Source organism: Lactuca serriola, chromosome 5 (assembly GCF_051521515.1).
Source record: "Lactuca serriola cultivar US96UC23 chromosome 5, Lser_US96UC23_V15, whole genome shotgun sequence".
NCBI lineage: Eukaryota > Viridiplantae > Streptophyta > Magnoliopsida > Asterales > Asteraceae > Lactuca > Lactuca serriola.
In genome coordinates this window covers 95,382,468-95,398,662 of record NC_136412.1, presented here as the reverse complement: position 1 = coordinate 95,398,662, position 16,195 = coordinate 95,382,468, and the positions used below count along the sequence as shown (strand labels likewise).

The 16,195-nt window shown below is 38.0% G+C and overlaps 1 protein-coding gene across 13 annotated transcripts; it reads left to right on the top strand.

The window, feature by feature from the left end:
* Nucleotides 1-3,383: 3,383 nt before the first annotated feature.
* On the top strand, nt 3,384-15,175 carry LOC145052809 (actin-7-like). 13 transcript variants are annotated; one of them, XR_013684220.1, is made up of 8 exons: nt 3,416-3,538; nt 3,953-4,088; nt 4,460-4,529; nt 5,030-5,423; nt 5,740-6,353; nt 6,912-6,980; nt 7,077-7,137; nt 7,278-7,507. XR_013684220.1 is itself a non-coding variant. In XM_079000700.1 (8 exons), the coding sequence occupies exons 2-6, from the start codon at nt 4,075-4,077 to the stop codon at nt 6,975-6,977; spliced, it is 1,158 nt and encodes a 385-aa protein (XP_078856826.1). In that variant the 5' UTR covers nt 3,416-3,538; nt 3,953-4,074; the 3' UTR covers nt 6,978-6,980; nt 7,077-7,118; nt 7,239-7,507. The 13 variants fall into 13 exon arrangements, 11 of the variants coding, with proteins under 11 accessions (XP_078856827.1, XP_078856826.1, XP_078856823.1 ...); XM_079000700.1 differs by having other exon boundaries at nt 7,077-7,118; nt 7,239-7,507; XR_013684219.1 differs by having other exon boundaries at nt 3,417-3,538; nt 7,073-7,137.
* The last annotated feature ends 1,020 nt before the right edge of the window (nt 15,176-16,195 follow it).

Below are 16,195 nucleotides of genomic sequence, written 5' to 3'. Positions count from 1 at the left end.
ATAACACTTCTGAAATCCAACAACCCTATGCGATCCTTCAAACCATATTCCCTGTACCGTGAGTAGTTAAAAGATATTATAATAACACTTTATATTTTATATTTTATAATATATATATATATATATATATATATATATATATATATATATAGTTTATAAGATTCATAATTACTACAATAAATTTAAACTTAAGCTATACTTAAAATATGGTAAGCATAACTCACTTACCAGGAGGTTTGGCTAGAAACCAGGCTCTGCGGGGGCAGAACTTCCGAGCTGAAAAGCTCTTTTTATCGGAGCCTTCTGGCGCTCCGGGGCTTTCCTCTAGCACTTAGAAGTTACTAGAGGTTGGGGGAGGTTTAGAGAGAGGTTAGAGAGAGAGATAGAGAGAGAGAGAGACAGAAAAGGGTGAAGGAGTGAGTAAAATAGGCAGCCCTCGCATCCTTTTTATTGTGGCTGATCTTCGGTTATGCGGGGCGTTCCACGCAGTAACGTTAGGCGTTCTTCGGTACGCATGACGTACAAACGTACGATGCGTAGGGGGGGGCACATGTTGCGTTTCGGATCGGGCAACGTGGATGTTCCATGTAACGACGCAAATTCAAAACAAATTTTCATTTTTCAAACAACATAATTATCATTTAAATATTCTCAAATCTCATGCTCAACAATTGTCATCAAATAAGACATATCCCAAGATCACAAATAAAAATCCTCGATCTGTGTGTACGAATCATGCCGTCGCCTTCACGCGATCGTCACTAGTACCTGAAACACATAACACGTAACACTGTAAGCATAAATGCATAGTGAATTCCCCAAAATACCACATACAACACATATTAGCCACTCAAGGCTATAACTCTGTATGACCCTCTGGTCACAGTGTCTCAGTGGGACCCTCCAGTCCCATAACTCTGTGGACCCTCTGGTCCTAACTAACTCTGTGGACCTTTCGGTCCTACTCTGTAACTCTGAATCACACATAGCACATAATCACATAGATATCACGTCATATAATAGCATACAACATACTCTGCCACATAACTCTAATTATCACTCTAGGTAAAGTATAGTGAGAAGACTTACCTCGGGTAACTCGGTAAATCTCGAACTCGGAAATATTGATCTAGCCTCCGCCTATTCACATAAAATAATTACTCTAATCAATATGACTCTCAAAGGCTAGGCTATTCCCTCTCTAAGTTACCTCAGAAGGGTAAAAGACCATTTTACCCCTCCAATGGCTCAAAAGTCCAAACATTGACTAGACTCTAAAAGTCAATGAAAGTCAACGGGCAACTTTGACCAGACTCGTTGAGTGCACATAGGTGACTCGGCGAGTCCTCTGGGTCTTTCTAAACCTCATTCGACTCGTCGAGTGAGCCTCCACTCAACGGGTTACCACTGGTCATGAATCGCGGGGCAACCCGACTCAACTCGTCGAGTCCCTTTATGGACTCGGCGAGTTCCTTCCATGGCAACACTCAAACGACCTTTCTGAGGTCAGATCTGCTTCTCCAACTAGTAGATCTAACCTTCTAGCACTCAAAAGTCACGTAAAGGTTCAAACTTTACGTTCATGCAACACATACAAAGCCATAAATGGAGAAATAACCTCTAAAATGGTAACCTACTCACAAAACTCTCATGAAACAGCATAAAGCTGGAAGGTTGGGACTTTTTGGACCTCTCATGGTCCAAATCTAACATCTACACCACCTTGGGACATCACATGCTTCAAGATCCAACTCAATAAGATGCAAAGAAACCCTAGATTCAAGAAATCTATCAAATACACGAAATGGGAAAGGATTTGTACCTCCAGAAGCGAATCTCAGTATGGACAACACAAATCCAAGCTCCACAACCGATCTAGCTTGGACTTTCCCACTCCTTCTTGCAAGATTACACCAAAAGGATGAAGAATTAGCATTTCCCTTGCTCTCTAAGCTCTCTTCACTCTGTAGGGTTTCTTAGGGGAGTAAGTGGCCGCAAATAAAGGCCATAAGGACCTTTAAATAGGGCACAGGCCCAAGGATTTAGGGTTTCTGCCGCCAGCACAGACTCGTCGAGTCACCTAGCCGACTCGTTGAGTCCATTCATTAATCCAGTCCGCGAATCGTGATCCTACTCGACGAGTCTAGGCGTTAACTCGTCGAGTCCCACAAAATAAATGATTAAAATAAAATACCTGGGAATCCGTATGTTACATTCCAGAGCCAAGCTTTGCGAGACCGCAGGGTGTAAAAGTTATGTATGCGGGGCGTACACCTGTACCCTCGCAAAATCCCATCCCGACTTCTAAATTCCATAACTTTCGCATACGAGCTCCGTTTCCGATGTTCTTTATATCCACGCGTAGGTGGAGACTTATTCTACAATTTCGTTTAGACTCCATTGGTTAATTTTGACTTTATTTTTAAAGTTATATTTTAACATGCTTGGACAGTTAAAGTCTGTTAAAAGTTCATAACTTTGTCATCCGACGTTCGTTTTCGTCTGTCTTTTTATCGTTAAACTCCTATTAACAAGATCTTCGATTCTCGTCTAGGTTGTGTCGGCTAAAAATCGGTCGATCTAATATTCAAATTCCGGGCCGCACACTGCTATGTCAAATCTTAGAAAAGTCATAACTTCCTCATACGAAGTCAGATTTGGACGTTCTTTTTATACATGCTCCCGGTTTAATGTATACTACGACTTTTGTTTATATCGCTAAGGCTAAAAAGTATTTTATCGTAAACTCACTTTTTACGTCACACAGCTTCGTGCTGGTTTTGTCGCGAAACTTCGACATATCATAACTTCTTCGTTATAACTCGGATTTTTACGTTCTTTATATTTTCGGAATCCTTGTCATGACCACTACGACTTTCTTCACATATATTGGGTTTATCTATTATTTTATTTTTGAGGCTTATTTTCATTTTTAATTTAGTATATCTTATAAATAAGTATAATGCACATAAATTCACATAATTGATATAATATTCAAGTAATTTGTCTTTATTACTTTAAAATAGGTTAGAATTGTTGACCCTAAGTATTACATCATTACATTAATGATTAACCTAAAACAACACGAAATTTACATAACATGTATTTTTATTTTTTATTATTTTTATTATTTTTTACTTTGGGTCCATAAAGACCAAATAAGAAAAAACAAGTATTTTATTTTTTTTTATTTTTTTACTTTGGGTCCATAAAGACCAAATAATAATAATAATAATAATAAACATATATTACCTTTTAAAAACCATACGTTAAAGGCTGTTAGGTTTCTATAACATTTTACGTAAAAATAAAGTCAAAGGAATAAAAAACAAAAAAAGTTTATAAAACAGAAATGATGAATGATGCCAAGTACTGAAACTAGCAATTAAACATATCGAATTATTTGTTTTTTAAATGTTCTTCTACCTAACACTTCCTGATTAATTCCTTAAGTCAACCTTTCGTCTTACGATGACCTTCTCCACTGAACGAACCAAACCACACCGGAGCCTAGGATTTCAGCTGCCGGCAACTGGAGGTACTTTCTGCTGCTTCTCTTCCATTGTAACACCAAAGGTTTGCTGCGATTATCTTGTAATTTTAATGGTTTAAAAAAAATCCGATCTGAGTATCTTGGCATTCAGTAGGGATCCGTATTGAATCTTTTCTAATTTAAATGCAATCGAAATCGCTATTTTTTCATTTCTCACAGTATAGTGAACAATATCATCTTTTTATTGGTAAATCTGGTCAGTTGGTTGTTCTTATTGACTGATTTGATTCTGAACTGTGTAAGACGAGTGATGTGTAGAAATTAGACATTCACAATGGAGTTTATTAGTAAGTCAAATAAGCTTGTCAAAGTAGCTAGTGTAAATACTTTTTTTCACTACAGCTTTTTTATAATTCTAATAATAGTTTATTAACTTCCATAACTTTTTCACTTTGCTAGGACCCCAAAAGCTTTGTGAAAAAGATTTAATTATTATAATGGAGATATCTTGAGGTTTTGGTTTGTTGCGTTGGTGCTCATATGGTACAAAAAGTTTCGTGAAAAAGCTTTCCCTATCTGCGATGCTCTTGGACCTGTTACGTATTGACTCTGGATAGATTGAATAAATTTAGTTCGATTTTTATGTTCTTAAATGCTGTGGTATCTACTATCTGTTTGAATTGCATTATCAATTTCATGATATTTGTTAAATATGTGAGTATCCATTGAGATGGTCATCTTGATCTGTATGGTGGTAGTACTTGGTAACTTTAATTTGTATGGTGGTTGTTACTTTGAAGTTCTTTTGACCAAATGGGAATCATAGCAACATGTCTAGCGGATATAACTGGAGTAATTTTCTTTTTGGTTATTTCTTGCTAAACAAATAAAAAACTATTGGAATATAATGGGGATGTCAAAGATTTTTCTGTGTAACCTTATTGTATTTTGATGTTTGTGTTTCAGGTTTATAGAAATGGCTGACGATGAGGATATTCAGCCCATTATTTGTGACATTGGATCTGGAATGGTGAAGGTTAGCAAAATTCTTATGTTGCTATTTCCTGGTTGCATGAAACTTAATTTCTTGAGTTAGTTGGATTCTTGTACTTTTGAATTTAAATAAGGGATAAATGCTTGTTTAAGCAATGACAAAACATATCTTTCTCACTTATGCAAGAAATTAGTTTTTTAGACGAAATAGGTGACCGTGTTTCTATCTATCACCAAAATTAACTATGCAATATTTTACCTATAACAGGGTAAAAAGTGGTTGCTAATTTGTGTCAGTTGCATAAAGTGATTAAAAAGTCAATCATGGTTGCATTAAATGGTAAAAGGGGAAACTGTAAACATTTATAAATAAAGTCTTTAACCGGTGTCAAGCCATGAGGTACCCGGTTTATCATGTTGCATATTTTGTTTGTAGAATGAAACGCGGTTTTCATATTTTGTCTAAAAAATCATTTGTTGCATAAATTAGGTTAAATGTTACTCAAGTTGGGGTTTTTTTTCTTCATTTGATTAAATTTATAGGCGGGGTTTTGTGCTGATGATGCTCCTAGGGCAGTGTTCCCCAGTATTCTGGGTAGGCCACGACACACTGGTGTTATGGTGGGCATGGGTCAAAGGGATACTTATGTAGGAGATGAAGCCATCTCGAAAAGTGGTATTTTGACTTTGAAATTCCCAATTGAGCATGGTGTTATCAGCAACTGGGATGATATGGAAAAGATTTGGCATCACACTTTCTATAATGAGCTTCGTGTTGCTCCTGAAGAGCACCCTGTGCTTCTTACTGAGGCACCATTAAATCCAAAGGCAAACAGAGAGAAGATGACTGAAACCATGTTTGAGACCTTCAATGTTCCCGCCATGTACATTTCAATCGGGTCTGTACTTTCTTTGTATGCTAGTGGTCGTACAACTGGTTAGTTTCACATTGCTCTTTTAGTTTCAACTGTTGCATTTTGGTATTGGGGAAATGGTCGTAAAGATTTGCTACAGCCCTTCTAATGAAAAATAACAGAAAAACAATAATTAAAAAATATACGTGAACTGCAAAACCAGAGAAAAACGATAGACCTAAATGGATGAGAAATTGTTACAATCACATAGACTAAATGACTAATCTCTCAAGAAAACCCTCAATTGCAGCCACACTTTCTAAAACTTTAACTCACACCTTTTCTTTTTCCGCTTGTGTGAGATAAATCATAAATGTCAACAATATGATTTTCATACAGGTGTCGTGTTGGATTCCGGAGAGGGCGTGTCCCACACAATCCCAATTTACGAAGGGTATGCACTTCCTCACGCGATACTCCGCCTTGATTTAGCTGGCCGTGACACCACAGATTACTTAAAGAGAATCCTGATGGAAAGAGGCTACGCTTTGACTACAACTGCTGAACGGGAAGTTGTCCGTGACATGAAACAAAAGCTCGCATACGTGGCTCTTGACTACGAGCAAGAGCTCGAAACCGCAAAAACTACCTCCTCTTTTGACAAGAACTATGAGCTGCCCGACGGGCAGGTTATCACGATTGGGGCAGAGAGATTCCGCTGCCCGGAGGTTCTCTTCCAGCCATCTTTGATCGGAATGGAAGCTGCTGGTATTCATGAGATGACCTACAAGTCTGTCATTAAGTGTGATATTGATCTAAGGAGGGATCTTTTTGGACATATTGTGCTTAGTGGTGGGTCAACCATGTTACCGGGCTTTGCTGACCGAATGACCAAGGAAATTACTGCCCTTGTTCCTAGTAGCATGAAGATTAAGGTGGTTGCACCTCCCGAGAGGAAATACAGTGTGTGGATCGGAGGATCAATCCTTGCATCTCTCAGCACCTTCCAACCGGTAAATTAAATCCCTGATGAAGTGTTGTAGCATGATCGTTGATACATATTGTTTGTATGATTATTTAAATGTGACTACGATGCTATGATTAGATAAAGAATTGTAAGTGCGTTGTCATTTGTGTTGAAAAAAATAAATAAGTATGTTGCTATTATGGTTGAATATTACTATGATCGATAAAAATACTAAGTACATTGCAAGAAATACTGGAAAAACAACATACTTCGCATTCATTACCAATACGGGCAACATACTTTAATTTATACGCATACTAGCAAAATATTTGTGTTCTTTTACTCATAAATAACATTGTACTTCAATTTTCTTCTACTGATTATAGCAACATTAGCAACGTACTTACATTTGCTACCAATATCAATAATGTAATTCATTTGTTACATATTGTTACTATGGGTAAAGAAATTTTAGTGTATTGCTATTATGGGGAAGAATGAAGTACATACCCAATATTAGTAAAAAGGAGAAAAGTAGGCTGCTATTTTCATAATTTGTCCTAACAAATATTTGACCAACTTACTTTTCTTGTGTGTAAATCAGATGTGGATTGCCAAGGGTGAGTATGATGAATCTGGTCCATCTATTGTCCACAGGAAATGCTTCTAAGTGGTAAGTAGTAAGAACGTATTTTGTTGCTTTTGATGGTTGAGTTTGTTTTTGTTATTATAATCTTTATTTTTCTTGTTATGTTTCATGTTAAGTAAGAGAAGAAGGCATGGACATGTGGAGTTGTTAACAAACGAGAAGGTAAACATCATTTCCATTAGGGAAGTGATTCGTACACAACAATTTTTTGTCATACACAACAATTTATGTATTATAGGGTTGTACAATACAACACTTTAAAACATAAATTGTTGTGTACAGAGAAAAAGTGTTGTGTACGAATCAGTTCCTTTTCCATTAATTAGTCAGCATCACCAACCACCAATCACCGCCACCACCACCGCTGTGTTCTTTCACTGGTTTTTGTGTTTTATTCTAATTTTCGGTTTTGTGGTCGTTTTATTATAATTGATTATATTTATTGCTTGGTTAGCGAGGTTTTAAATCAAAACAAAACCATTCTTGATATAGATGTACAAATCAAGTTGTATCTAAGATTCTTCACTTAAAGATAACATGTTTTTTGGTCAGGTTTCTACATGTTTACTTTAATAAGGATATGAGATTTCAAATGTTGTTTTGATGAGGAAGTGAGAATCTATAATGAGATCTGGTTTATTATTTTTAAATGTTGAAATATATATTTTGTTATGAAAAAAATACATAATTAACAAAGAAAGTATTGAAAGGTGGTTTAGCTTATAAACTATTTTTTCGCTTGCAAAACATAACAACTTAAAAAAATTCGAAAAATAAGTTAGTTTATCAGCTAGCTGTAGCGTGCCAAAGTACAGCCTTAATATTGTTTTTATGTCGATTATGTTAGTGAAATAGATGAAAGATACAATGAGGCTATATAAATCAACTACGGATAAATAATAAATCAACGATGGCTAAATAATGCAAATATGAAAAATAAGTAATTGTTTAAAAAAATTACTGAAATGGTCTCTATGGTTTGCATAAATTTCACATTTGGTCCCTAATTTTTGTTTTGCATGCGGACTATCCCTAGGTTTTGATTTTGTTACTGTACAAGTCACCGTCTGAAAAGAAATGACTAAAATGCGCTTAATGTTTAATTTTTAATTTATTTTATTGTTTTAGTTAATTATTTATAAATCAGAAAAAAAAAAAAAAAAAACCTTGTCTCCCCATAAAATAGAACGCCGATATCCTTTCCCCTTTCACATTTTGCTCATTACCTTCTTCAAAGTTGGTGACTGTCATCTCAACTTCGCCGACGACCTCCCTATGTTCGGCTCCATGTCCGACGACTAATCCTCTCTAGACCTAATATCTTTCTCTGCCACTCTCTTTTGTAAACTCAAACCTACAATCCACCTATTTGAACCTCTGTTGATTTGCACCTCTAAAGTCGTTGATATTAGAAAACTACACATTTAAGGTCGCTATCGTCAAAGTTCTACACCTCTATAGCCAACATCGAACTTGCACTTCTAAAGTCACTACATATTTTGTAAACTCAGGCCCTTCTTGGGGCAGTCTCTGCTCACGTGGTATGGCTAACCACACGTATAACATACCGGGTCCGTCCCTCGGCAAGCTCCACCATGAGATCTCCCACACTTGGCACATTGGTCACGACCTGGTGCCCTTACTGGATGAATCCCAGGACTTAGGCTTTTTAGCATGACCTACTGCTATATGTTCCTGCTCAGGCTTCCACTTGGTGCGGAAATCCAACTCCATCTCCTACTCATGGGCCTTCTCCACCATCTCATTCAGGGTTTTGCACTCTGTAAAACTCACAAACTCCCGAATATCATCCCTCAACATGGAATGATACCTCGTCATCATCATGTCCTCATCAGTAGCATACTGTGGAATCAACAATGTCCGTTCCCGAAACTTGGCGGTGATCTCCGCCATAGTCTCGGTGGTTTGCTGAAGCTCATGAAACTCCCTCACCAGCCGTTGGACCTCGATAGGTGGTGCAATCTTCGAAATCGCCTAATAAAACTCGGCCCATGGCATCTCAGCCACACCGACTGCTCCCACCTGGCTCGCCACCCCTCCCCACCAATCATGGGCCCGATCCCTCAGCATACATGAAGCAAACCCCACCTTTGTCACATCAGGGAAAGAACTCGTGCGTTGGACGTTCTCTATGTCCGCCACCCAGCGTTGGCTAACAATGGGGTCCCTTACCCCAAAAAACTTCGGTGTCCCGCACGCCTTGCACTCCTAAAACAAGGGAGTTCGGGCCCGACCTGGCCCGTAACAATCTCAACTCTGAATATCCTGAGCCTCTCCTCCATGATCTCCATCATACCATCCTTGACCATCCCAAAGATAACAAGGGTAGCATCAAGGATACCCCTGTTAACCTCTTCTGCAATAAGCTCATGCAGCCTTTTATCAATAAGCTTAGTAGTGTCACCTGACCCAGCCCCGGATCTTGACCCCCTTGCTCCAAATCGTGTGACCACCATACTACTCTGCAATACTATAAAACATAATGACCAGGATGTCCATAGATGGGATCCTCCCATACCGGTCCTCCTTAGAGCTTCCAGATCTAACATTGGTTCGGGTACATGTTCTGTGCTTTTAGTAGTACGGCCCCAATACTACCTTCCACACCTACTCGTACCTTCCCCAAGGCTCTACCTGATAACTCTAGGTTGCCTTATGCATGCAAATTATAAACAAAACAGGATTAGATAGACTTTCGAATAATGGACTCTACCCTAAGACCACAACCAGACAATGAACAGGAAATAATGCCAAATTAATCATTCCGAGGCTATAAGACCCTAACCGTATACAATTTTGAAAGCATAAACATAGCAAGATTCATACGATTATCATAACTCACATATCATTATAACATGCCTAACATACTCGGGAAACTACTTACTTGGCTCGGCCGATCGCGCACATTGCAGTCTCCTTTTTCTCATTCTAAAAAGTTTTTAACTTTTATTTTTCGAAAATAATTTTACCATTTCCTTAGTTTGAGTCCTGACACACCCGAGAGTGTGTCCGAATCCCTCAAACCAAGACTCTCATACCAACTTGTAACGACCCAAATTTTCAAAAGAAAATTTTCAATTTTTAAAATTTCAAAACATTTCCAATTATCCATAAAATCTCAAAACAATTGATTTCAAATTCATACATAAAAAATTTATATTTCAAATATCAGAGTGTCCCAAAAGAAAAACGCTTGTGAGAGTGCATGCCGCGCCATCAGACCTTGCCGTTGCCCTTAGGCTCAGAAGTACCTGAAACAATCAACAAACTGTAAGCCAATGCTTAGTGAGTTCCCTAAAGCATACCCTACACAAATACACATAATCACATAATCATTAGCTACAAAAGCTACATAAACCACATAAACCATGCATACAAACATATAAGGAAGCCAATGAAACCCTCCGGGGTCTTACACCTAGTGCCACTGGAACCCCGACATGGTCTTAACTAACTACTATGGGAACCCCACATGGTCTTCCCGCCGTGGGAATCCCCTCACGGTTTTTATAATCAAGAGATGAAATACAAACCATACAAGAAAATATAATAGAATTCCCTGGAAACCCTCCAAGGTCTTACATACAAGTGCCTCGGGAATCCCCCGAGGTCTTTCATGCGAGTATCACAAATAACTAGCATATCACATATCCCACAACTAATTAATCACAACTCATAACGATAATGGGCCGACCTTGGTGCCTTCGACCCATTGGTATGGTGTGACATCCCTATTTTCACGGCTAGAAAAGACCGATTTTGTTTATGCTTTGTTTAAAAATTAGAGTAACATTTTAAATAAAAGTGTTTCATTAAAAACCTCAGGATGTCATGTTCGATACAGATGAAAAGCATAAACAGTACAATATAAGCCTTACTACATTTATTGATATCTATATGCCTATATCCGTAATCTCTCATCCCAAACATCATATCTATGCTCGTGCGCCACTAACTGTAATATAAGAAACTGAGTGGGTCAGGCTTGGGAGTCTGGTGAGCACATAGGGTTTTCAACCCACAATAAATAAGTTTATTAATTTCATCAACCAACAATAACTCGATTACTCGTTCCCGTTATCCTCACATTACGTCCCTAAAACAACTATTATAAGAGACCTAGACTAAGGATCAACATCGGGATGGACACTAATGCTAAGGGGATTCCTCAACAATAAATGTCCTTAAGGCAACCATGAAGGGGATGGAGTACACTGGTGAACACATCGTTCACAAACACCTACAGCTTGCGAGCCTGCTAGCGTTCCACTGGACTGTCTAGAAGTGTCCGTAGTCGTCATCCATACTCCGCTAGATGATATAATCAACAACAACAACATCGAGGCCTCTTACATATACGGTTTAAATCATTTAAAACATGTATAAAACTATTTCATCAACATAGACAACAAGTATTCAGACAATATGCACATATAGCACGTAGTTTATACTAAATACTTCATATTTATGTGTAAGATGAAAGTAACTATGCATTCACCTATTAAGGTGGTAATTTCGAATTCAGACAACGCTTCACTTCTACTAATTTATTTTTCTTCAACGAAACCTAGTATCATTACCACTAGATTTTAGTCTAACGTTTAACGAGACTAATTAATAGTCTAGCTATTATTACTATTATATAGGCGTTAAACAATACTCTTCATCCACTATGTACAGACAGGGGCCAGACATAAAACACTGGAGGGCATGACCATTTTGGCATATAGCACTTCTGAAATCCAACAACCATATGCGGCCCATTAAACCATATTCCCCGTACCGTGAGTGGTTAAAAAGATATTATAACGACACTATATAACTCATAATAATAGTCCAAATAATTGTTATAAGGTATTAATAACGTTACTATATTTAAATAAAATCTATATTTAAAATACTGTAGGCGTAGCTCACTTACAACGGGTTTTTATTAAAAAAACCTGGCTTTGCTGGAGCAGCGTTTCTGAACCGAAATGCTCTTTTTCTCGAGGCTTCGGGAGCATCGGGGCTTCCTTCGGGTGCTAGGGGGCTCCTTAGGGTTTAGGGGGGGGGGGGGGTTAGAATGGCTTAGAGAAAGAAAGTAGTGAGAGACAGAAGTGAGAAAGGTGTGAAAAACTCGAAACTCTCACAGCCTTTTTATAGCCCCCAGCTTCAGTCTAAGAGTGTAGGGAAGTTGCGTTCATAACAGATATGGACGATACCATTTCTTCCTATGTGGTTCAGGTATTCCCTAATGCCTATCATGATTATTCGTCTAAAAGTGTGTTGATTTATTTTCGCTTAAGAATCGGTCAATGCAAAAATTTAGACTACTTGTTATTCGGTGCATGCAAAGCATATACTATGCAATATTTTCAACAATCATTTTCTAAGTTAATTCATGCTGCACGTGAGGTTCTTGCCAACATCGGAAATAAGAAATGGGCACGGGCCTATTTGTCACAACTAGAAATTTTGTGTCTTGTAATCACTAAACTCAAGAAAAATGTTGAACCAAAAACTTAAAAGCATGTGTGATGCTTATTAAATGACATCAAAAACTTCAATCAAATACATCATGCAAGTGCTACAAATAGTCAACAACCAATTGGAAACCCTAGAAGTCCTTGTCTAGGTCCATTTTGGACTAGGACTTCCTTATTGGACCTAAATGGACCAATAAGCTTCCAATTTGACTATCATGGGCTTAGAACCCTTAAATGGGCTCTAATTGAACCCACATTTATTTATTTCAATATTTTGGGCCATATTGGGCCTAGAATGAAATAAATTAAAAGCTTTGATCCATGATTAACCTAAACTAGCCCAACAAAGTGTAAAAATCATATTATATTTCCTTTTAGGTTAAAACTCATCCAACTTAATTTACACATGGGGTTGTGGGCATTAAAGCCCAAATTTCTCTTTTTCCTTCCATATTTTCGGCCCAAAACAAGCCCAAGAGGAAGGGTTGACCTTGTGAGTGACACCTCACAATTAACCAAAGGATTTCCATGCAACATGTCCCATACTTCCATGCATACATCACTTCATGGTCTATTTCTCTCTTCTCTCACTCACTCTCGTCCGAAACACACACACACACAAATCTCTCACAAACTCTCTCTAGAATTCTCAAGGAACAATCCTCCCTCCTTCAAAATTTTCGTGAATCAAGAGCTTCACAAGGAGAATCCATCACCAAAATCATTATCTAGGTAAGTTAATGCTTGGATCCATGCTTTGGACTCTTTCTTATCTTAAAAAATCTCTTCTTAACTCTCATGAAATCATAAACTTGTGTCTTAGAACTCCATAAACTCGAAATCTTCATCAAAGGGTGCTAGGGTCAAAAATCACCAAGCTTTCTTCCATCCTTTCTTCAAAAACCGAATCAACATCCAAAGGTGAGCTTCATACCCCCTTATTTTCGGTTTTTATAAGTTTTTGTGGGGGAGAATACAAGCAAAGGTGTAGATCTAACATTATGTGTATGCCTTGTATGATTTCTATGCTTATATGTGTGTTTGGTATGATTATGATGTTGGATCTAGTCATAAATCACTAAAAACCGAGATATACTTTATGTTAAATGATACTAACATAAAACATACTACTACATACAAAGTATACCAAGAAAAATAGCTAAGTGGCTTAATAATACATACTTTGGGCTAAAAACTCATTTTTTTTAGACATAAATGTTAAAAATACAAAGTTGAAGGGCCCAAAATGAAATATTTCGAAATCTGATGGGTGAGATGAGTCAAAACAGTTTCCATAATGTATTTTCTGAAAATATACTCTTTTGGAGGATTAAAAACATAAATTTCAAGCTTAATGGGCTAAAAATGACAATTTCGGCCAAATAGGGCCCATTATGCGAAATTTTCTGTTTTGGAGGGCCAAAACTGTGTTTTTCTGTAAAACAGTGGACTACTAGTGTTACAAGTACTTTTCAAAGGTTTAAAATGCTTTTCAAATTTAAAAAGGACCAAAGTTGCAAAAATTTTCCAATTGGGGCCAAAATTGTAAAAACTGCGAAAAAGAAGGGTTATAACCGAGAAAACTGCAATTTCAGGGACTTAAACTGTTTTCAATGAAAAATATGCTGAAAAATATTAATTTCAATAATTTTTGGTGTTAAAATGTCAAGAAAAATGATTTAAGGACCAAACCGGAAAGTTATTTAATTAGAGGGTGGAAAAAGTAAATTTTACAAACAATGAGGGGCTGAAAACAGAAAACGTTCAAGGCTAATTCAATACACGCAACTTGATCAAATATTGGCACCGCGACTACCGACACAATACACAACAATACCAAAAATCGTTGTTAAACGAATTGATTCGGTCTCGAATCAATAACAAATCCAAAACTACTAACACTACAATGCTCAATACACATATGGAATTCTCGGAACTCTATACTCTCGTGGAATTACTCAATACGTCGACGTACATTCCTTAGGCCCAAAAGTTGCAAATCATGCTTGTTGAGCCTAGCTAGCCCGATGACATGATCTTTAGGCCCAAAGGATACTTGCTTACATGTAGTTGGGTCTAATACGACTTAACCGCGTGTAAAAGGACTTTCAATGGCAAACGTGCTGCTGGTCCCCAAGGGTCCTTCGGTGCTGCTAGTAAAGTCAGGAACTCACGATTGCGGGTTGGGCTTCGGGCCCTTCGAGGGTTTCGCACCTTCTCTTTTTCTCTTCGGTCGTGGGACTACACAAGTCCGGGAGGATTGAGTTGTGTGAATAAGTGCGAGTGACGCCTAAGGGATCGCTAGTACGGTTGTCAACTGGACGTTTTCATTAACGTACGTTACAACAATTCACCACCCACTGTATACTCAATGCCTCCGGAGCTCAGCGAACACCTCTAACGTAACGAAACAACAACACATAAACTAATTAAAGCAAAGTGATAGGAAAAAGTCGGGTTTTTCTAGGGTTTTCAACTAGTACACTTATGAACTACACGCCGAATTTCACAACTCGTACGCTTACATCTATAGAAAACAAACAAGCATACTCACGGATCTTCACATATTTTTTTACGCTATACTATTTTCAGAAAATATCGGATTTTCTGGTGGTTTTCAAAACAATACAAACATTGGATTTTAAACATTACTTATGAACTCACTAACATTTCATATGTTGACGTTTTTTTCAAAATACTTGTATTCTCAGGTAACAGATAAATCGAAGGGATAAGTGTACTCAGTGACATTTTGCTGCTTGTTTAATTAGCACCGAACAATCTACTTTTTGGGCATGTAATGTTAGGGAACAATGTACTAAATGTAAACGCTACCAGTTGTATTATTCCAATGCTTGGTGATGTATGATGTTACGTTTCATGTATATTCATTGTGATGGTATTCAATGGAGTCACGACAACCCTCGGACGTTTCCGCCGTCTGGTTCGGGGGTGTGACAGGTTGGTATCAGAGCTCTGTTTATAGTGAACTAGCATATCTAACCATACATTGATATGCAACTATAAACCAAAAGAGGGACTAACATAACTCTGAACAAAACAAGTAAAACATAACAATAAAACACCCTTGCTTGTATTAGGAATGAGAACCTAACACCGAACCAAACAAGATAATGCTAGTATCTCGGTTAATCCAGGACTGTTCTTGGTTGTATCAAGGAGCAGATGTAGCCTGATCAACTACATTCCCTCTAAGGTACAACCATCACATGTCTGGAAGAAATCGTGATAGCTAGGGAATCTAAAAACATACCCCTTAATCTCCAAAAAGGGGACCCCAACTAAATCTATGCAATAGTTGTAGGATTATAGGAGTAATTGGTATGCTATTTGATTCTAGTATTCATAGTCCTTCGTGCAATACGCTATAGACAAGTATCATTAGTCAGGAAAACCCCATCTCCCTAGTCAAGGAACAGTAGGGTGGCTCGATCCAGAGGAAGAACCGCAGGAGGAACACGAAGTAGAACTCGCTGGTGAACCCGCCAAGTCAATAAATGGACCTCGAGGAGGAAGAGCCCAAGGGCAGAGATGATGATGACTCGGATGCATAATCTGATGTCATTAACCATCCATGAAAAGCCAGAGTACCGACTTATCGTGTGGTCCCCAGTGGCCCCATGCCCCCTTGGGCATACGAAATTTGGAAATAGAGTCACCAGCAGGGGATACGGCCACACAAGGGCAGAAACCGAGGTCTCTCCGACCATCGGCCATAAAGGACCCGTT